This window comes from Hoplias malabaricus, chromosome 14 (genome assembly GCF_029633855.1).
Source record: "Hoplias malabaricus isolate fHopMal1 chromosome 14, fHopMal1.hap1, whole genome shotgun sequence".
NCBI classification, from domain to species: domain Eukaryota; kingdom Metazoa; phylum Chordata; class Actinopteri; order Characiformes; family Erythrinidae; genus Hoplias; species Hoplias malabaricus.
Window position 1 is genome coordinate 1,904,057 of NC_089813.1, and position 23,137 is coordinate 1,927,193.

General features: G+C 44.1%; 1 protein-coding gene across 1 annotated transcript; it reads left to right on the forward strand.

The window, feature by feature from the left end:
• Window positions 1-244: 244 nt before the first annotated feature.
• Window positions 245-22,849, forward strand: LOC136665521 (alpha-2-macroglobulin-like protein 1). Its single transcript, XM_066643127.1, has 35 exons — window positions 245-358; window positions 1,536-1,719; window positions 2,093-2,249; window positions 3,566-3,618; window positions 3,726-3,746; window positions 4,019-4,187; window positions 4,310-4,394; window positions 4,570-4,693; window positions 5,902-6,016; window positions 6,104-6,213; window positions 6,385-6,555; window positions 7,239-7,490; window positions 7,963-8,026; window positions 8,282-8,427; window positions 9,016-9,165; window positions 9,618-9,800; window positions 9,938-10,016; window positions 10,101-10,227; window positions 10,596-10,821; window positions 12,296-12,422; window positions 12,734-12,855; window positions 13,127-13,178; window positions 13,287-13,373; window positions 13,842-14,018; window positions 14,549-14,630; window positions 15,040-15,196; window positions 15,602-15,676; window positions 15,889-16,051; window positions 17,949-18,142; window positions 18,386-18,598; window positions 18,729-18,847; window positions 21,346-21,454; window positions 21,544-21,660; window positions 22,290-22,395; window positions 22,598-22,849. Exons 1-35 carry the CDS (start codon window positions 291-293, stop codon window positions 22,636-22,638), a joined length of 4,425 nt encoding a protein of 1,474 aa, XP_066499224.1. The 5' UTR covers window positions 245-290; the 3' UTR covers window positions 22,639-22,849.
• Window positions 22,850-23,137: the final 288 nt, after the last annotated feature.

A 23,137-nucleotide genomic window follows, 5' to 3' on the forward strand; every position in this document is an offset into this window, starting at 1 on the left:
GTAGAAAGGTCCACATGCTCGTGGAAGCGTCCCGAGAGCCGTGTCCTCAGGTCTGAAATGTGTGGAGGGCTGATAAAGCGTCTGAGGTCTGATTGTGAAGTATGCGGAGCAAGGCCACGAGTCTGAGCTCAGGACCGACTCCGAAGACGTCTCCAGGGGCAGGGCTGGACCGGGGGGTGGTGTCTGGGTGGGATGTGTGAGGTTATGTCTGGATGAGGGTGGTCTGTGTGGGGTTTATATGAAGTCCCTCTTCTCACACGTCTCAGTTTGGGTCGGTCTCCAGACGAAAGATGAAGGTTCCTCTCACCGTTTTCCTGCTGTTCCTCCAGAGCTCTGCAGCTTCTGCAGCCATTAACACGTAAGACCCTTCTCTTTAAATCACGTGTGTGTATCAACTGTGTAACTGCACTTTAACAGCACCACAGTGCAGCAGCTGTGTGATAGATTCTGTTAAAGGTGAACTATAGTGACACACCTGTATTTCTCTGTTTCAGAATATACACAGATCTATAGTGTGTTACACTAATGAAAATAACGCTGTAGAACTGGACACATCTGTATTCACACACACCGCTGTAATCCACCTTTAACAGGAGAAATCATAACATAACGGAGATGATGTATAACACAATAATATTAGATATAATAATAAAATAATAGTGTTTACACACAATATATCACTTACATTTACTCTGCAGTGCAATGTGTTCCCTTCTCATCTCTTCTCTATTTCCCTTTTCTTCTCTTATTTCTCGTCTTCTCACCTCATCTCTTCTTTTTCTATTTCTCTTTTTTTTCTATTTCTTTTCTCATCCCTTCTCATCTTTCTATTTACCTTCTCTGCTCTTATTTCTCTTCTCTTTATTTCTCTTGTCTTCTCACCTCATCTCTTCTTTCTCTATTTCTCTTCTCATCTCTTCTCTATTTCCCTTCTCTTCTCTTTATTTCTCGTCTTCTCACCTCATCTCTTCTTTCTCTATTTCTCTTCTTTTTCTATTTCTTTTCTCATCTCATCTCTTCTTTTTCCCTTCTCTTCATTTTCTATTTCTCTTCTCATTTCTTCTTCGTTTCTCTTCTTTTCTTTTTTCTTCTCTTCTCATTTTCCTTTTTTCTCTTCTTTCTATTCTCTTCTTTCTCTTCTCTTCTCCTCTCTTCTCTTTCTCTTCCACTCTCCTCTCTTCTCACTCTAGTCTCTTCTCTTCTCTCTTTTTCTCTTCTCCTCTCTTCTCTTCTCCTCTCTTCTCTTCTCTGTGTATAATGTGTTGGTGTGTGTTTTCTTGTGGTGCTGCTTTGTGATTGGGTCACACCACTAACTTCAGTATTTCAGACTCCGTCTCTGGTGATGAATTAAAACAACACACTCCTCTCCTCTTTGGGCTGATACCCGCTGTTTACCCTGTGTGTACCCTGTGTGTAACCTGTGTTTATTCTGTGTTTACACTATTTACTCTTTGTTTATCCAGTGTTTACACTGTGTTTACTCTGTTAGCCATTTTAACCTGTTGATCTTGTCTGTGCTTCTTGTTCATTTTCAGTATTTACATGTTGGCGATGACGTCTCAGCCTGTAGGGGGCACTAGGGAGACCCTGTGTTTGCAGGTGTACCCCCGAAGGACACCTATTTCCCTGAGGGTGACTCTGGAAGTCAACCAAGAAAAACAAATTCTCCTGAACCATCCCGCTTTACGGCAGAGCTTCTTTCACTGCGAACAGTTTAAGGTCAGTAGGGGGCACCACACACTCACAGGGTCAGGAAGAACCACGAAACATTCACTACACTGACACCTAGTGGCCTGGACATGTCAGGGATTCTGTAATAAACTCTTTTTAATCATGGCCATGTGGGGGACCCACTATGTGGAGCATAAACTGGTTCATTCAGGGCACTTTCATATTAAACAATCCACAAACTACTCTCTGCTGTTTGGGTGGTAAAAATAACTGCGTGTCCCTTTAACATGTGGGGGGCCCACTCTATGGAGCATAACCTTGTTTAATATCATGGAGAAGACTATTCACTCTGTGTGAAACCCTCTGAGTGGCCTGTGAGTATGAAATGTTGTATAAATCACTGCGTCTCGTTTTGGTGCAGGTTCCTGAGGTAAATGCAGCGACTGTGGCATCTGTTCACATCCTCATCCAAGGATTATCCACATTTCTGAACGAAACTAAAAGCATCCTGATCACTCCCCCACCTCGACTTGTCCTTGTTGAGACGGACAAACCCATCTATAAACCAGGACAGACCGGTAACACCCGCCAATCACCACTGCACTACAACAGCAAACTCTACACTCTTATAAACGATGCTTCTACAAGCGTTATACACAGCACCTTTCAGAAAAGGGCTCTACACGGCACTAAAGAGGGTTCGATATCAAGCTTGTTACAATAAAAGAACACTTCCTGGTGCCGTATAGAACCCTTTTCTAAAAGGTGCCGTATAGAACCATCTACAGCACACTCTCCATCAACCTGAAGAACCCTTTAATCGTGTCCAGGGTTCTACACAAAACCATTTTCTTTACTAAAGAACCCTTGTAGAACCATCATTTTTAAGTGCGCACTGTTATTTCAGACGCGTGTAATTTATCAGAACAAAAGCTTTTCATGTTACAACAGAGAACTGATTTTCTTTGAATCAAAGGACATCTTTTAGCCGATGGACGAATAGAAACAAGTTCAAAAGAAGAACTTTGACAGGGATCACTTTATAAAATGATCTGAATATTAATAACCATGTGTTAATAGATTCATTTAGGATTAAAGCATTGTTTTCTGTGGAAATGTGACGTTTACAAGTCAAAGAATAAAGGTTCTAATACTTTCATTTATTTGTGGATTGAATGAAAGTCATTTTGGAGAGTTTTTATCAGTCCATTCTTCATGAAATTTCAACTTTTAGCAGCTGCAACACATAATGTATGACGTAAAATACACAATCACACAGTAATGCAGTCTCCATTTGATTTATAATAATAATAATAATAATAATAATAATAATAATAATAATAATAAGTTAGGTTTATATAGCGCCTGTCTAATACCCAACTCTGCCTCCACCTGCTCTTCATCGTGTGGATGTCTGATAGTGAATGGACCAATAGAAATGCTCCAAAATAGGAATAAAACCTCATGTTGAAGCAGGTTTGAACTGTGTGATCTCTCTCTCCTTTTGTCATAATGTTACTGTTCCTCAGAAGTGAGAGAAACTAAGGTTTACTCAGTGTGTAATACACATTACTGAGGCCATGTTTTTGTAGAGCCTCATGTCGCCCTGAGCCTAAATAAAACCCTCACCCTAACGTTTACAGTGTCACAGTACGCCTCGCCGTGTCCCAAACCCTGACCCCAACCTCAGCACCAGGCATCAGCCCCTGAACCCAACAAACACAGCCCTAACCCTGCGTCCTGCGGCTGGTGTGAACCGTTCACACTTCAGTGGCACAAAAAGTGTGACCCTGACGCACTGGTACATGTTGGAACGTGTGTTGATCACAGGCAGGACACAGGTGTGCAGTGTCCTTTTAATATTAATATTAATACATATCTTCTTCACTCACAGTTAAATTCCGCATCGTTTCCCTGGACTCCTGTTTGCTCACTTTCAACCAAGAGGTAATCCACTCCACCGTCGTTACATTACACCTTTAATAAAGAGGAGATCAAACAGACTGTGGATCTGAGGTGATTATAAACTCTTTATTTCTCTTTTTCTCTTTCAGTTTCCCACCATCGAGCTCCTGGTAGAGTACCGTCCTCAACAACAACACAACAACAACAACAACCACTGCCTTCACTCTCACTCTCATAACACCACTTTAATGACGTCTAATGTCATAAATAATAATAATAATAATTAATGTAGTTACTTAGCTGGTGTAATTTTTATAAAATGTACAGTGAGGTTGAGCCCTGACTTTAGTTGCATGGGTCAGTTTGACCTCTCATGACCTTTGGACGGTTTGGAGTGATGCTGCTGCCTTTTTATTGTGATACGGTTCTTTTATTTCTGCAGGACCCTATGTCTAACCGCATCGGTCAGTGGCTGAACGAGACGACGGAGTATGGGATGATCGACCTGTCGTATGTCATGAGCTCGGACGCTCCGGTTGGACAATACGTCATCAACATCTGGGACAAGATAAACAACCAAGTCTCCCAAGGCTTCGAAATCCGGGAATACGGTAAACGCCCAGTTCATTACCCAGCAGCTCAGCGTAGAGGGGCCTACGGGGCTCTGGATCAGAGAGAGTGTGTTGTCGTGGCTCTCATCATCTCTGTGTGTGTACTGTGTTGTCTGCTGCAGTGCTGCCGAAGTTTGAGGTGACTGTCCTGTTTCCTCCGGTCATAACTCTTGTGGACACACAGGCCACTCTCAAAGTCTGCGCCAAGTAAGGGTTATGTATTTGTCATTATTTTAAAACTCATAACTGCCCTTTACGCCGTGTGAAAGTCTGATGCTGAACTGACCTGTGGACTCCATTGGAGAGAGCCACGCCGTCTCCTGTAACGTCCTGACGTTGGTGAAACGAGTTAATGACAGCGTCCTCTGTTTTATCTCCGCAGTTACACTTACGGGAAGCCAGTGAGCGGCTCGGTGCAGGCCTCTCTGTGTCGCAAACATTTCATGAACTGGACGCCATCAGGTCCTCCCAAAAACCTGGACATCTGCAGAAACTTCACCATGGTGGTCAGTCCCCCACAGACCCACAGAACAGAGAGAGAGAGAGAGAGAGAGAGAGAGAGAGAGAGAGAGAGAGAGAGAGAGAGAGAGAGAGAGAGAGAGAAATAGAAAGAGAGAGAGAGACAGAGAGATAGACAGAGAGAGAGAGGGAGAGAGAGAAATAGAGAGAGAGAGAGAGAGAGAGAGAGAGAGAGAGAGGGAGAGAGAGAGAAATAGAGAGGGAGAGAGAGAGAAATAGAGAGAGAGAGAGAGAGAGAGGGAGAGAGAGAAATAGAGAGGAGAGAGAGATAGATAGAAACAGAGACAGAGAGAGAGATAGAGACAGAGACAGAGAGAAATAGAGAGAGAGAGAACTAGAGAGAGAGAGAGAGAGATAGACTGATAGACTGATAGATAGACAGAGTTAACAGGAATAAAAAGAAGGTAATTGCAGTCCTGGAGACATTATAGTTCTAGGAAAATAAATTTACACTTAAAGTTACAATAAATTATAAATAAATATTTTAATAATTAATATAGAATTAAAAATGTGCAAACTATAAAAAGCTGCACATAAACCCAAATGTGCACAAACGTGGAGATATGAAGAGACAAAAAGGCAGTGCCATGTTATTTGTGAAATGATGTGTGAAATAAATAATTAAACGTATAAAGTGTAATTAAAAGTCTCCAGAAGTGAAGTGCCCAGGTGTGAAGCCTACTACAATTAACCTCTGTATATTTTCATTAAAGATAGGACCCAGTCTTCCTCCGTTTTCCAGCGCCACTGAGAAGAGCTGAAGAGAAAAGTTGCTCCAAAACCAAATTATCTCCTGATTGTGTTGGTAGAGGGGCTCTGTGACTTATTCCTCTTTTCCATGAGTAGAGGGATAGGGAGGTGTTGAGCTCTTTAGCGCCCCCTAGCACTGGGCTGTGGAGCAAACTCCAACTCAGAGCCAAATAAAGCATTAGAATGAGGCTGAATGCTGTCAAATCCTCACAGCAATGTTTTGTCATCTCAAGGACGCAAAAGAAGATGGATAATGGTCTTCGCTAAAGTCCAGCTGTCTTATTTAACCCTTTCCTGACTCATTAACAATAACAGAGTGTAATGAATGAATCTGATGTCTTTTAATGAGGACGAGGACAAGCGCATCCTGTAGCCTCGATGTTTAGAGTCTCTCTGATCATTTTTTACAGCATGGACCTAATTCTGAACTCTTATTTTGTCTCAGACTGATAGCACAGGCTGTGGGTCCAGGGTCGTGAGCCTCTCGGATTTCAGACTCAGTGAATATGATTTTGAAGACACCATCAGTGTGGCGTGTGAAGTGACTGAGTACGGCACAGGTATCGCTCCGTGTCACTCCGGTTACACACAGAGCTCAGAGTCCAAACTAAAGCAGACTGTGTGATATAACCCGGTCTTTTCTGTAGGGGTGGTCCAGAAGGGGTCCAGCAGCTCCAGCATCACCAGTAACATCATCAGCATTACCTTCGAGGACACACCTGAGACCTTTAAATCTGGGGTGGACTACGAAGGAAAGGTGATCACTTCTCATTTCCCTTTAAAATCACCGGCGTCACTTCAAAATAAAAGCTCTGTTTCTCTTAAAGAGCCCATGTCCTGTGTTTTCCGTGTTTTTCATTTTTCTTTTTGTTTGAAACATGTCCTGTGTTCTCCTGTTTTATTTTTGTGTATTTATTATTTTTATTAGATAAAAGTCACTGACGCAGCGAACAAACCGATCGGGAATGTGCAAGTTTTTCTGATTGTGAAATACGGAGAAAATCAAAACGAGACGTGGACACTCTTTACCGACATAAACGGCACCATCCCCTTCTCCCTGCCCACGCTTCTCTGGGGCTCCAACTCGGTGTCTCTGGAGGTCAGTGACGTCTTAAACTCCTGCTGTAAATATATTATGGAAACATATATATGAACTTTTATTATGAAAAGTGGGCACAAATTAACTTTTAAAGCTAAACACAAAGCTACATATTTGTACAAAGAGTGATATTAATGTTTAAAAGCCCATTGTTTCAGATTTTCACTGTATATATGTTTAAATATATATTTATAATCTTATTTTTCAAAATAAAAGTTTATTAACCTTCAAAATAAAAGTTTATATTTTTTTATAAAATGTTACTATGTTGTAAAATAATACTATATGATATATATATATGATTATCACACATTAAATATATCCTAATGTGTATAAAATTATACTTTATTCTACTCTTTCCTATATATATAGGCTTTGTATATAGATTAAAAATGTTTATGCTCCAAATAAACATTGGCCTCAGATTCTGATGCAAATCAAGTCTTAGACACAACACCAGCCGGGAACCGTCTGTGTCCCGTTCTCTGTCTCTTTAGACATTATGCTCACACTCCTCTAAAAACTGTCTAAAGACCTGAAAACAAATGTAATTAAAAGCTAAAATAAAGGAGAAGGTTATAAGGAGCAAGGGTTTGTAGCTTGCGGTTTCTATGACTGTACACTATCCCTTCCTGTGATTGGTCCATTTTGTCTCTCTGTTTTTCCTCTGGTCTCTTGGACAGGCCTCGATTTACAGGACAGATCCTGTACAAGATCCTGGACAGACAGTAAGCACTCCTAACGTTCGCATACCCACTAATCCGAGAGCGTACCTCTGGATTCAGCCGTTTTACTCCAAGAGCCAGAGCTTCCTGAACCTTCAGCCATCAGCATGGCCCTTCAACTGCAGCCATGACGCAGTGGTGCAGGCCTTCTACATCATCCAGGGCAAGCAGCTCACCCCAACGCAGCAGACCCTTCAATTCCAATACATGGTACATGCTAATGATGTGTGTTAAAGTCAGACATAATGTTAAAATGAGAACGTCTTGTTGTTACTAGCCCCACTTTCTTTTTTTTTTTACAATGACTTTAATCAAATTTACTCAGAAATAATCAGAAAACACAGGATAAAACGAGCCGTTCTTATTCTGCTCTGCTTCTGACATCAAGTGCAGAGACTTTAGAATGGCCCCGCCCCCTGGTTTGAGTCTGTCCAATCACAGCGCACTGAGTAACAACTGAAGAAAGAGAACTGAGCAAAAACGGCTAAAAACCAGAGCTTCTGCTCCTCGCTCCTCACTGCTGTGCGCTCGGGGTCGGGGTGAACAGCGAGCGGCTCATTATCATTTAAAGGAACAGGTGCTGAAAGCGGGCGTTCTGAACAGAGCTGTTTACACAGGGGGAGAACACTGCATGCTTTAACACTGTGAATAAGAAATAATGACTGTGTACCTGTGTTTGCAGGTGATGTCTAAAGGCAGCGTGGTTCAGGTTGGACAACTTTCAGCAGCAGTGTCGAGAGATACAGGTCATTATCATCCAATATTCAGCTTACACTGATCAATCCTGGATTAAATAAACACTTTCTCTCAAGACCAGGTCTGCGTTCTGAAGTCTGGGTGCCGTATATGTGTTTACATCATGTTTAAATCCTGATAAATCAAGGCCTTATGAACAGATATCATTCTAAATGTTGTCTAACCAGTAAATGGCAGTGTGTGTGTCCTCTACTTACCAACTATATATTAGTGCCCTTTACTCACAGTGTTTACTTTTCTCACAGTGAACATAGGCACGCTGAGGTTTCCCCTGAACTTTGTGAATGCTCTGGCTCCGGTTGCTCAGGTGGTCATCTACACAGTTCTGCCCAGTGGAGAAGCTGTGGCGGACAGCGGTTCCTACCCCATTCAGCTCTGCTTCAATAACAAGGTCAGAAATTACACAGAACTTAACTACAACATCACACACTGTGGCCATTAAAAACACAGTGCCTCTGACCCAGGTGGACACATACCTTCCATATTGTTTTGTATAATTATGTCAGATTTAATCAAATTAATCAGATTGTCTCTTATTATTTAATTAATTACAAAAGAAACAATGCATTAAGCGGTCGTTGTTTTTAACATGAATCAGTCCTTGAGCTACGTTGTGTAGTCAGAATCAGATTTACTAATTAAGAATTACAGCTGGACGATACGGCCACAATTTATATCACGATATATTTCTTAATTTCAGTCGATACGATATCATTCTGATACTGATATGAAAAAAATTACTTTTATTTATAAAGCTATAAATATCAAGTCATTTTTTCAGTTTCATAAAAAAATTATAAGAAAGATTTAATTTTTTCAGAAGCATGTTTTTTTGAGGAGCGATGGTGTGTTATTCTCTATGCCAGAGCGGCCCAATCCTGGTCCTGGAGGTCTACCACGCTGCACTGTTTTACCCCAACTCTAATCAAACCCGCTCCACTCTCTGATCAGGGATTGATCTTTATCAATGTTTTCTCAGGTTTCTCTAACCTTCCCGTCTCCTGTGGTGCTCCCTGGAAGTCAGACATCTCTCGTCCTGAGAGCTTACCCCGGGTCGCTGTGCTCGGTGAGGGCCATCGATCGCAGCGTTCTCCTGCTGAGCCAACGGAAAGAGTTTGACGTCAAGTCTGTGAGTTCAGTCTGAAACACACATGAAATCACTGTGACGTTCCACTGAGCTGTAACCGCGAGGATAGGGCCTCTGCCGTGGCTACTCTGGGCTCAGCACTGTAGACACTGCACTATGTCACTTTTGGAGGACTGTAGGAAACATCCACAGGGTCCAGTTACTGAACTGGTCGCTTTGGTTGTTGCCAAGATCAGAGACCACAGGTCAAACGTTTGAAATGTATCACGTATCTCTCTCTGTGTGTGGATGTTTACTTACTACATCATCTGAACACAGCAGCTGTCCATCAAACCAATAGAAATGGACCAATAGAAATGCTCCAAAATGACTTTTTACATTGACTTCCATTGAAAGTTAAGGTTTGTGTTCCTTCTTCTGTAAAGTTACTGTTTTTGGAGATGTGTGTTTTTCATTGGACAGAGATTAATGCTCTACATCTCCTCTGATTCCAGGTCTACGACCTGATGCCGGTTCAGAAGTTATCAGGATATCCAGAGAGTGTCTCTGAACAGCAGCCTTACCCTTGCTTTGGGAATCGTCCTGTCCCTGAAATGCTGGCCAAACCGAATACAAGATTCTTACCCATTTCCTACATGCCCATGATGCACAACTGGGATGTGTACCACGTCTTCGAAGTAAGAAATCCTCACACGTTATCGTCAGCTGTGCTGCTGTTGCATGTGTTGTTACTGTGTGAGAACAGTTCGTTAAACACACGAGCCTGTGTTTTTCTCCAGAGCCTCGGGTCACTGTTTGTGCTTGTTTTCCTCAGGAGATTGGTATGAAGATCCTGACCAATGCTCAGGTGAAGAAACCTTTTAACTGCAGCGGCCCGAGATATAATTTCCCCAGTAAGTGATGATACTAAAATATAAACAGCTTTTAAGTAAAATGAACCTGTGCTTCATGAAGGAAACTTTCTTTTTCACCCACAGTGGTGGCGTTCGGACCCGTGGTACTGGATAAATTTGAAGCAGCACGTTCCGCCGGCAGTGGCCAACCAGCTCGCACCGTGCGCACTTTCTTCCCTGAGACGTGGATTTGGGACCTTGTGCGAGTGGTGTGAGTGTGAAGGGATTTTCAGTGTTAATCAATGCCATAAAAAAGTGCATAACAATGTTTTAGGAGATTATACCTGCCATGTTGTTGGTGCTGTGAAAAATAGGCCAGGGTGTGTTCAACTGGTGCGCGTCCATGTGGCACAACTGTCTGAGCATTCGCTCTGTCATTGAGAAACTGTGAATTTGATCCTGAGGATGCCACAGCCATCCGTAACTAGGAATCCCAGGAGCACAGCCTCCCAATTAATATTATCATTTCCACCAGGCGAAGCTGTGGACTATAATATAGCGTGTATTACAGTGTGGGGATAAGCTCCTCCTTCATAGCACCTCCTTCGGGATTGTGATTGTCGTATGTGTCTCTGTCAGGAACACCGGAGTCATGGGGGTGAAGAAAACCGTCCCAGACACCATCACCTCGTGGTCGGCCAAAGTGTTCTGCACCTCGCCCATCGGGTTTGGACTGACCCCGGAAGTGGAGCTCACCACCTTCCAGCCTTTCTTCATCAGTCTGACCCTCCCTTTCTCCATCGTCCGAGGAGAGACGTTCACACTCAAGGCTTCTGTCTTCAACTACCTCCAGAGCTGCATGATGGTGGGTGTGGAATGTGTTTATCATAAATCAGCGTTAAGCGGAGTGAGCCTCATTTTTTTTTCATTTTCAACTCAGACAACACTTGCTTTGACAGTCTACGGTGGTGTTGGCTAAAGTCCAGCTGCTTCATTACAGATACAGTCTTTAAAAGACACTCTCAGGAGAACTACGAGCAAAAGCAATGAGCAGCAAACTAACAAAAGCACAGTATAAAGTTGAAGTTGAGAGCATTCGCTGTTCACAGAATTTTAGAAACAAGAAAAACAGATAGATGTAAATACACAAAATAATGAGAACTCCGTTCTGATGAACTATTCCAATAGTTTAAAAGCCCCAGCTAAAAGCTCTTATCAGTCAAGGTCAGCGAACACTAACTAGAGCCTGAAATCACGACGCTTTTAACGCTTTTATAAACATTAACTGATAAAAACAAAACAGTTGCTGCAGGAGAAAGATGAGTCAAAACAGAGAGGAAACTGAGACAAAACAAAATAAAACAATCAGAGACATCGGAAAACCAGCAGAGAGATAAGATCATGACACTTAAACAGATACACGCTCTAAAAAAAACACACTAGGAGCTTTAATATCACTACGGTGCAGTAAATTTAAATAATGTCAAATTAAATTGTCCTTAAATTGATTTTTCTATTTAAAAATAACTTCATTCACGTCTGTTGTGATTGTGGAGATGTGCTTCTCACACTGTGCATCAGTTACGTAGAGAAGTAAGTGTAGCCTGGAATTACACAAACACAATATATAATTATTATATTATAGAGCTACTGTTATTGTGGAAAAGTAAATAATTACAGCCAATGATAATGATATGTTTCAGTTGCATATTTTATTACAAGCATAAAATATAAAGACAGATATTTTTAAATATCTTGGCAGTTTCTCATTAATATTTCTGTAGGTGCTCTTTAATATATACATAGTTCCACCTGGTGCTGGGCGATATGAGCGCTAATCAATATGCGTTTAGGTTGCTTCCATGTGGCAGATAGGGGGCAGAATCACATGACTACAGCTTAGTAGTGGTTTTAAAGGGACAGTGCATGAACAAACAGTGGAGACATAACAGAATAAAAATAATCAATACAGACAAGATTATGTCAAATAGAAGTTCTGAATGTTGATTTCGATTACTTTTTAATTAATTGTCCAGCCCTAGTTCCACCTTAATATCTCTGTAGTTAATTTTTAATATTGCTTCATATTTTAGTCTCTTTAACATCTCTTAATTCCACCTTAATTTCTCTATAGTTCCACATTAATATCTCTGTAGGTTATATTTAATATTAGTTTAGTCTCTTTAATATCTCTGAAGATCCGCCTTAATTTTTCTATAGTTCCACCTTAACATCTCTGTAGTTCCACAGTATTATTTCTGAAGTCTGTTAAGTATCTCTGTAGCTCCACTGTAACCGTGTATGTGTGTGTGTGTGTGTGTGTGTGTGTTGTGTTGCAGGTGAAAGTGACTCTAGGCAGTTCCCAGCAGTTCTCAGCGCAGCAGTGTGTGGGCTGTAGTTACACTCGCTGTCTCTGTGCTGACGAGAGCGCCACCTTCAGCTGGAACATCAAACCCTCTGCTCTGGGTAAATACCGCCCCCCACAGCTCAGAGCAAACACTGCACTGCACACTTCAGCTTAACATTAAAGGTGCAATCAATCAATGTCTGCATGGGTGTATAAAACGTAGTGTCTATTGTGTAATCTGTTGTAAACATGGCCGCCCCCATGTGGAAGACCCACTGTGTGGAGGAGGATCTGGTTTATTCAGAGAACACGGGGCGGTTTGGTTCATTTCGTAGGAGTTGCATATAATGGTTGTAGATGAGGTGAAGTTTAAATCGCTGAAGCCAACCCAAGTTCTCTCTCTCTCTCTCTCTCTCTCTCCGTGTTGTAGGTGAGGTGAAGTTTACAGTAAGTGCAGAAGCGGTCCGGTCCTCGGTTCTGTGCGGTGTTAAAGCTGTCGCTGTCCCTGAGAAAGGATACAAGGACACTGTGATCCAGACGCTGCTGGTGGTGGTGAGTTTACTTTTCTCCAGAGACACGTACAGTACTCATCAAGTCACCCCGGGGGCAACTGTAGGGTTAGGAGTCTTGCCCAGGGACTCTGACTGGTGTCGGGTGGAGTTCTTACCCGGGTAGGGAATAGAACCCTGCTCTGCTGCGTTCTACTGCAGTTGTAGTTGTGACTTTAGATCAATTAACTCCTTATTAGAATGATACACATTGAACCAAGTATTGATTACATCTCACCTGATCAATGTTATAATCAATATTCTTCCACTCTTAGGCGGAGGGAACCAAACAGAGCACAAGCTACAACGAGCTGCTGTGTCCAGCAGGTGAGAAAACACCCTCGTACCAGTCTGTTAAAGGAAGGGGTTAACTCTCAGTGTGATTTACAGCAGGTGTGTCTCACTGAGACGTCTCTCTCTCTCTGTCCCCTGCAGTGAGACAACCTGTGGAGAAGACCATCTCTCTGAAGCTGCCGCAGGTGTTTGTGAAAGGCTCTGTCTCAGCTTCAATCTCAGTGTTGGGTAAGAGTCCAAAACACCTTCCTCTGAGGTAGGGCTCTGGGTCCGAGAAAGAAAACTTAAAGGAACAATAAGCATTTTCCTAAGAAAAAGTAGCAAATGATATTTATAAATGTTGGGTTTCCAGGTTTGAAATAAGCTTAGCATTGAATCTATGCCACCTCCAGGCCACTAGGTGTCAGTAAAATGTGAAGAAGTGTCACTTATTGCTAATCACATAAACAGCTGACTGCTCCTTTAAAGCAAATCTATGTACTATTTTTAACCTTTAAATGACCTTTAAGATCAATGCTCCACTGCGCTGTACCAGTGAGAACAGAGCCTCTGTTGTTGCTACTCTGCGCTCGGCACTGTGGAAACGGCACTATGTAACTTCTGAAGAAGGGTATCGTTGTAATTTTGACTGAGTAACTGTGGCTCTGCTACGTCAGGTTCAGGCTCTAACCCCACCCCCTCCTCTCCTGACCTCAGGTGACCTGATGGGCCGCGCTCTGAAGAACCTGGACAGTCTGCTGGCCATGCCGTACGGCTGCGGAGAACAGAACATGCTACTCTTCGCCCCCGACATCTACATCCTGCGGTACCTGGAGAGCAGCCATCAGCTCACGCAGCAGATCAAAGACAAGGCTCTCACTTTCCTCACCACGGGTCAGCAGCTCCTCTCAGCCTCAGCATGTTCTCCGTCTGACCTCACACTGACCGCCACAGGCTGATAAAGGCTCAGAGAGGGCAGCCTGGTTTACTCTGTGGGATATTTTCCATGATTTTGCTGTTGTTGCCAGCATCGTAGATTAATCAGATCATTTTTACTCGGTTATTACTCAAACATAACCCAACTGTGATGCTAGAAAGAGCATGTGTTTCCTCAGGGAAGCGGAGTGTCAACCACCAACTCTTTTCACAGTGCTACTAACTAAACAACTCTAAACAGGCCAAAGACACAGAGGGGAATGGCAACTGCCCAGATCTGTCACATCAGCAGTGAAGGGAGGGGTTCACTTCAATAAACTTGACTTATTCCTGAACAAGATCACAGTGGGCAACATTATCAAAGCCTGTAAAAAAAATAAAAATAAAAAATGATGATGATGATTTAAATTTATTTACACTTTTATCTTTTAAAGGGATTTTAGCCCAATTTTTTCAACTGTTTGTTTGTTTTCTCGTGTCCTGTGCAGGTTACCAGAGGGAACTGAGCTACAAACACAGTGACGGATCCTACAGCGCTTTTGGGACGAGTGATCCATCAGGAAACACCTGGTGAGTCTCAGACACTCGTAGACATTCAGTAGTAGTACATCTCTCTCTCTCTGTCTCTCACTCTCTCTCTAGGGAATAAATAACAAAATCCTTAGATTTAAAATTAAAGAAACACTACGTAGTATTTTTACCTTAAAATCATCGTGACACTCTCAGTTGTTGCTACTCTGGTCTCAGCACTGTAGAAACTGTACTATGTATCTAAAGGAGGAGGGTAGGCAAACACCCTTGATTTCAGTACAGTGCTGTAAAAACAAATTACACTAGGGGGAGCCCCAGGAACAAAAAATAAACACACAAATCTTACCCAGTGTTCCTTTAAAATAGAATGATTTTAAGGTGAGCTTGGAGCTTTTGGTGCTAAGGGTCCCTCTTGTGTGTGTGTGTGTGTGTGTGTGTGTGTTCTCAGGCTGACGGCGTTCGTGATGAAGTCTTTCGCGAGTGCCAAGAAGTTTGTGTTTATTGATCAGACCTACATAGATCAGGCGAAGGTTTGGCTCGGTCGGCAGCAGCAGGCGCACGGCTCCTTCCTCTCCGTGGGTCAGCTCATCCACACCGACCTAGGCGTAAGACCCCCACAGAGCGGCTCAGGGGCTCAGATTGAGAGGGTTCTGGTGGGATGTGGTGGAATGTAGAGACTCAGATGTGTTTCCAGTGGTGGTGAATGGCACCAGACGTCTCAGTGTTTACAACAAACCTCCAGCATTTTATTCCCTCTCAGCTCTGAGCTCCACCAGAAGGTGGAGTTGTTCCCGGGTTTGAGTGGGTGACTGCTAAGAGCTTCTAGAAGCAGACTTCTGGCTCCATTCACCACCACTGTCAAAGATTCTGACTCAGATTCCTGTGAGGTAATATCTCTCTCTCTCTCTCTCTCTCTCTCTCTGTCTGTGAGTCTGTCTGTCTGTCTGTCTCTCTCTCTCTTTCCCTCTCTTCTGTCTCTCTCTCTCTCTCTCTCCCTCTCTCTCTCTCAGGGAGGTGTCAGTGATGAAGTGACTCTCACAGCGTATGTCATAGCTGCTCTGCTAGAGTCTGGAACTCCGACTTCGGTGAGTGAACACAAACACACTGCCTTCACCCTCACCGTCTTAAACACCATGCGTCCATCTGTTTGCAGCAGCTTCTCATTAGAGCAGACTCTAAAGGTCCCAGAGCCCAAGGACAAGTGTAAACTAGAGGGGCATAAAGCTGAGGAGCAGTGGAACTGTGTTCCCCGGGGTGATGTACAGATGATTACAATGCTGTGTATTGTTTATGGCAGGACCCCGTCGTAAAGAAGGGTCTCCCTTTCCTGAGGAACGCCTTCCCGAAGCTGAACTCCACCTACGCAGACACCCTCCTCCTCTACGCCTTCACTCTCGCAGGAGACCAGGCCATGAGGCTCAAGATTCTCACCCGGCTGGAAAAATACGCCATAGTCACAGGTCTCACACACACATACACACAAACGGCTTTATATTTATATCTGCTCCTCTTTATAAAACACCTCCACCTCTTTATAAAACACCCCCATCTCCTTATGAAACACCATCATCAGTTTAAAAACACCTCAAATTCTTTATAAAACACCACCACCTCTTACTAAAACACCATAATCAGTTTAAAAACACCTCCACCTCTTCATGAAACACCACCACCTCTTTATAAAACACCATCATCAGTTAAAAAACACCTCCTCCTCTTCATAAAACACCACCACCTCTTTATAAAACACCTCTATCTCCTCATAAAACACCATCATCAGTTTAAAAACACCTCCAACTCTTTATAAAACACCTGACTGACTTTACACACTATGGGATATGCTGGAGAATGTCTGTTTGGTGGGGAATGATGGTGTTTGATGATGATGGAGAATGATTGTGCATATGTAATTGATTTATACAAGTGACTAGTGTTTGAAGAGAAGTCTTTGTTCAGATTCTTAGTGTTTTCTGTGTTGATGAATGATGGTGTTATTCTGGAGGATGATGGTGTTTGTTTGTTGATGAATGATAGTGTTATTCTGGAGGATGATGGTGTTATTCTGGAGGATGATGGTGTTTGTTTGTTGATGAATGATAGTGTTATTCTGGAGGATGATGGTGTTTGTTTGGTGATGAATGATGGTGTTATTCTGGAGGATGATGGTGTTTGTTTGTTGATGAATGATAGTGTTATTCTGGAGGATGATGGTGTTTGTTTGGTGATGACTGATGGTGTTATTCTGGAGGATGATGGTGTTATTCTGGAGGATGATGGTGTTTGTTTGTTGATGAATGATAGTGTTATTCTGGAGGATGATGGTGTTTGTTTGGTGATGAATGATAGTGTTATTCTGGAGGATGATGGTGTTTGATTGGTGATGAATGATGGTGTTATTCTGGAGGATGATGGTGTTTGTTTGGTGATGAATGATAGTGTTATTCTGGAGGATGATGGTGTTTGTTTGGTGATGAATGATGGTGTTATTCTGGAGGATGATGGTGTTTGTTTGTTGATGAATGATAGTGTTATTCTGGAGGATGATGGTGTTATTCTGGAGGATGATGGTGTTTGTTTGGTGATGAATGATAGTGTTATTCTGGAGGATGATGGTGTTATTCTGGAGGATGATGGTGTTTGTTTGTTGATGAATGATAGTGTTATTCTGGAGGATGATGGTGTTTGTTTGGTGATGAATGATGGTGTTATTCTGGAGGATGGTGGTGTTTGTTTGGTGATGAATGATGGTGTTATTCTGGAGGATGGTGGTGTTTGTTTGGTGATGAAGGATGGTGTTATTCTGGAGGATGATGGTGTTTGTTTGGTGATGAAGGATGGTGTTATTCTGGAGAATGATGGTGTTTGTTTGGTGATGAAGGATGGTGTTTTTCTGGAGAATGATGGTGTTTGTTTGGTGATGAAGGATGGTGTTATTCTGGAGGATGATGGTGTTTGTTTGGTGATGAATGATGGTGTTATTCTGGAGGATGGTGGTGTTTGTTTGGTGATGAATGATGGTGTTATTCTGGAGGATGGTGGTGTTTGTTTGGTGATGAAGGATGGTGTTATTCTGGAGGATGATGGTGTTTGTTTGGTGATGAAGGATGGTGTTATTCTGGAGAATGATGGTGTTTGTTTGGTGATGAAGGATGGTGTTTTTCTGGAGAATGATGGTGTTTGTTTGGTGATGAAGGATGGTGTTATTCTGGAGGATGATGGTGTTTGTTTGGTGATGAATGATGGTGTTATTATGGAGGATGATGGTGTTTGTTTGGTGATGAATGATGGTGTTATTCTGGAGGATGATGGGAGAGTCTAAGTCCAGGTTCTGTGTGCTCTCTTCATGTTCTCCTCCAGATGGTGTTCGTCACTGGAGGCGGGAGAGGTATGGGACAGTGGTGGACTCTCTGGAGGTGGAGATGACCTCCTACGTTCTCCTGGCTCTGCTCTCTGGACCCCAGCTGCAGAACTATGACCTGGGTTACAGCGCCACTATCATCCGCTGGCTCATCCGCCAGCAGAACGCCTTCGGAGGCTTTTCTTCTACTCAGGTACAGCGTCAGTCTACACCTTCACCCAATGATCTCCAGTGATTCTCCCTCATACTATGACACGGATGCAATACCGACACCTAGAGGTCTGGAGGAGATTTTGAGACCTGTTTTAAACGAGGACCCACTCTGTTGAACAGAAACTAGTTAAATTCAGTGTGTACAAAGGACTTGCAACAATTTTTCCTCTATCCTTTCAGTATGTTGTTGTTCTGTTCTGATTCCCTCTCTCTCTCTGATCAGGACACTGTAGTGGCTATGGAAGCCCTGGCGAAATACAGTGCTGCCACCTACAGTCCAGCAGGCAGCGTTACGGTCACCGTGTCCTGCCCCACAGGGCAGAAGACGTTCTCAATCAATCAGAGTAACAGACTCCTGCTGCAGGAGGCCAGTCTACCGGACGTTCCTGGACAATACCGGATCAAAGCCGAGGGTCAGGGCTGTGTGTTCGCACAGGTCAGTCTCTCAGCGCAAACACACACGTAATGCACCTCCCTTTTAACTGAAAGCTCCAATCATTTCACAAGTGTTGTTGGATGAGGAGGCGTCTGCAGTGTCTTTAATATATTCTTTATTTCTTTAACAGTTCACTGTTAAATACAACATCCCTCCTCCACCTGACTTCTCCTCCTTCAGCATCGCCACCAAAACAACCGGACAATGCAAAGGCCCAAGGCCGTCCATCCAGCTGTCTGTAGCTGTCCGGTGAGCTGTGCTCATAATGATATTCACAATGAGTATTCACACTGACATTCAGAATGTTTGTCTATCGTTTCATTACAGAAATTCACTGTATTCTATACTTTTGGAGCATGGGAGGAAACCGGAGCACCCGGAGGAAACCCACGCAGATACAGAGAGAACACACCACACTACTCACAGACAGTCACCCGGAGGAAACCCACACAGACACAGGGAGAACACACCACACTCCTCACAGACAGTCACCCGGAGGAAACCCACGCAGACACAGGGAGAACACACCACACTCCTCACAGACAGTCACCCAGAGGAAACCCACGCAGACACAGAGAGAACACACCACACTACTCACAGACAGTCACCCGGAGGAAACCCACACAGACACAGGGAGAACACACCACACTCCTCACAGACAGCCACCCGGAGGAAACCCACGCAGACACAGGGAGAACACACCACACTACTCACAGACAGTCACCCGGAGGAAACCCACGCAGACACAGAGAGAACACACCACACTACTCACAGACAGTCACCCGGAGGAAACCCACACAGACACAGGGAGAACACACCACACTCCACACAGACAGTCACCTGGAGGAAACCCACGCAGACACAGGGAGAACACACCACACTCATCGCAGACAGTCACCCGGAGAAAACCCACACAGACACAGGGAGAACACACCACACTCCTCACAGACAGTCACCCGGAGGAAACCCACGCAGACACAGAGAGAACACACCACACTCCTCACAGACAGTCACCCGGAGGAAACCCACGCAGACACAGGGAGAACACACCACACTCCTCACAGACAGTCACCCGGAGGAAACCCACGCAGACACAGGGAGAACACACCACACTCCTCACAGACAGTCACCCGGAGGAAACCCACGCAGACACAGGGAGAACACACCACACTCCTCACAGACAGTCACCCGGAGGAAACCCACGCAGACACAGGGAGAACACACCACACTCCTCACAGACAGTCACCCGGAGGAAACCCACGCAGACACAGGGAGAACACACCACACTCCTCACAGACAGTCACCCGGAGGAAACCCACGCAGACACAGGGAGAACACACCACACTCCTCACAGACAGTCACCCAGAGGAAACCCACGCAGACACAGAGAGAACACACCACACTACTCACAGACAGTCACCCGGAGGAAACCCACACAGACACAGGGAGAACACACCACACTCATCGCAGACAGTCACCCGGAGGAAACCCACGCAGACACAGGGAGAACACACCACACTCCTCACAGACAGTCACCCGGAGGAAACCCACGCAGACACAGGGAGAACACACCACACTCCTCACAGACAGTCACCCGGAGGAAACCCACGCAGACACAGGGAGAACACACCACACTCCTCACGGACAGTCACCCGGAGGAAACCCACGCAGACACAGGGAGAACACACCACACTCCTCACAGACAGTCACCCGGAGGAAACCCACGCAGACACAGGGAGAACACACCACACTCCTCACGGACAGTCACCCAGAGGAAACCCACGCAGACACAGAGAGAACACACCACACTACTCACAGACAGTCACCCGGAGGAAACCCACACAGACACAGGGAGAACACACCACACTCCTCAAAGACAGTCACCCGGAGGAAACCCACGCAGACACAGGGAGAACACACCACACTCCTCACAGACAGTCACCCGGAGGAAACCCACGCAGACACAGAGAGAACACACCACACTACTCACAGACAGTCACCCGGAGGAAACCCACACAGACACAGGGAGAACACACCACACTCCACACAGACAGTCACCCGGAGGAAACCCACGCAGACACAGGGAGAACACACCACACTCCTCACAGACAGTCACCCGGAGGAAACCCACGCAGACACAGAGAGAACACACCACACTCCTCACGGACAGTCACCCAGAGGAAACCCACGCAGACACAGGGAGAACACACCACACTCCTCACAGACAGTCACCCGGAGTGAGACTCGAACCCACAACCTCCAGGGCCCTGGAGATGTGACAGAGACACGACCTGGTGCACCACAGTTGATTTGGAAAAATGTTAAATACGTATTTCATATACATATTGTCACTGTCCAATAAAAATGTGTATCCATTTTCTTTTTAAATTTACTACAGTTGTCCTTCACACTGTGTGAAAGCTTCATGATGAACGACCAATAGAAATGCTCCAAAATTACTCTGAGATCTTTTTACATTGACTTCCATTAAGAATTAATAAGGTGTTGTTCTCCTCCTGTGAAATTACTATTGTGGAGATACGTGGTTTTTTTTCGGACCGTAACAGGTCGCGCTTTGGGCTCTGGGGCGGCAAGTCCAGCAGCTTCTTTATTTTATTCTACAGATGTTCTTCTTTTGTGTCTATTTCCTTTTCTCAGTTGGGGCTTCTCTGAGAGTTCTGTGATGTAAGGAGTCCTTTCTATCTTTCAGTGCCGTGACTAATGCTGTAACTCTCTTATATTTAAAGATATAACGGTAAGAGGACGGTGACCAACATGTTGATCATCGAAGTCAAGCTGCTGTCTGGATTCTCACTGGACGAAGCCTCTCTGCCTCTCTCCAATTCCACTTTAGCGGTAAATGTGCCCTTTGTCCTGAGTACCGAGCAGTGTGTGTGTGTGTGTGTGTGAGAGAGAGTGTGTGACATGTGTGCTGTGTGTTTCAGACCGAAGGAGCAGTGAAGCAAGTGGATCCGCGCGACGGCACTGGGTTTGTTCTCCTGGACGGAGCAGTGAAGCAAGTGGATCAGCGCGACGGCACCGTGTTCATTTACCTGGACGGAGTGAGTGCATTTTCTCTGTGTGGTTCTAGGTCAAACTCTAAGGAGCTCTAACACTAGTAACACTCATTAGGTTCTAGACTGGACGTCAGTAAATGGCCGACATTGGTCCGGACCTTCATGATGATCATAAAGTGATGTTATTTACAGGCAGTCGTGGTGGTACACAGTGTACACAGCTAATCCTGTTACTATGGTAACAGCTTCACTACTTTAAGCCAATGGAATTGGTTGTTGATGCTTCATGGGCAGTTCACTAGAGAGAGCGAGAGGGACGTGAGAGCAAGGAGAGTGGTGTCCACTAGAGGGAGACAAACACCCCAGCAGTGGAACTGATGAAGTGGGGATTGAGAAGTAATCACCCAACATCCGTACCAGACTTCAGGTGGCCACACTTGTGGATAAATGCCATCAAATTCTCACAGCAATGTTCCAATATCAGGTGTAAATTCCTCCCAGGAGATTAGACACTGTTACTGCAGTAAAGGTGGTCTCACTCCTGATTAGTGTCCTTCACTTCAGAGGAATGAAGGGGTTTATAGCTTTAAGGTTATAGGAGTGTGTGAGAGTGTGTGAGAGTGTGTGAGAGTGTGTGAGAGTGCATGTGAGTGATGTTTAACTCTGTGTTTCAGCTGAGGAGGGGACATGTGAAGACATACACTCTGGTGATGCTGCAGGACGTGGTGGTACAGAACCTGAAGCCCGCCGTTGCGAAGGTGTACGACTACTACGAGACCAGTAAGAACACGCCCTTCTCTCTCTAATAAAACACACAGAGTTAAAGGGCCAGTACCCTGCATTTATAGAGGGTTTATATTTCATCCCTTATAACATTATATTTATACAACACTGTGCTAATGTTTTAGGCGACAATATAGTCAAGGTTTTCTCCACATGACTGAGGGTATGTTCTCTCTCTCTCTCTCTCTCTCTCTCTCAGGTGACGTGGCCATGACCTCCTACACCTCTCCATGTGCCTGAACCCCCCCCCCCCCTCAACCACACACACACACACACACACACACACACTCACACAGAGCACAGGGAATGAACACACAGCTGCTGAAATCTAAAATAACTCTCAGTGAACTGAAGAAGCTGGATTCTCTTGACCTTCACAGAAGAGAACAATAAACATTCATTAAACACTGGAAATTGTGTGTCATTTTCTATTGGTTCATTCTTCACTGAACTTCACATAAAACACAGTCAAAATCACGAGGTGTGATTATCATTTATAATATAATTCTTAATCGATTTATAGTATATTTTAATCAGTTTTAAAATCTCATACCTGGCCTTTATCTGATCATTTACAGCAGAAACTCACGAGCAGATTAAAGCAGCTGTAAACAATAAGAACAGTTCTGTCTCATCTTTATCCTCCTTAAGTGCACTTACTATTTCTGTCCACAAGGTGGCAGTGTATTAACTCATCTCCATGAGATTAAACATGTTGTTAGAGAAGGAGCATTGTTTA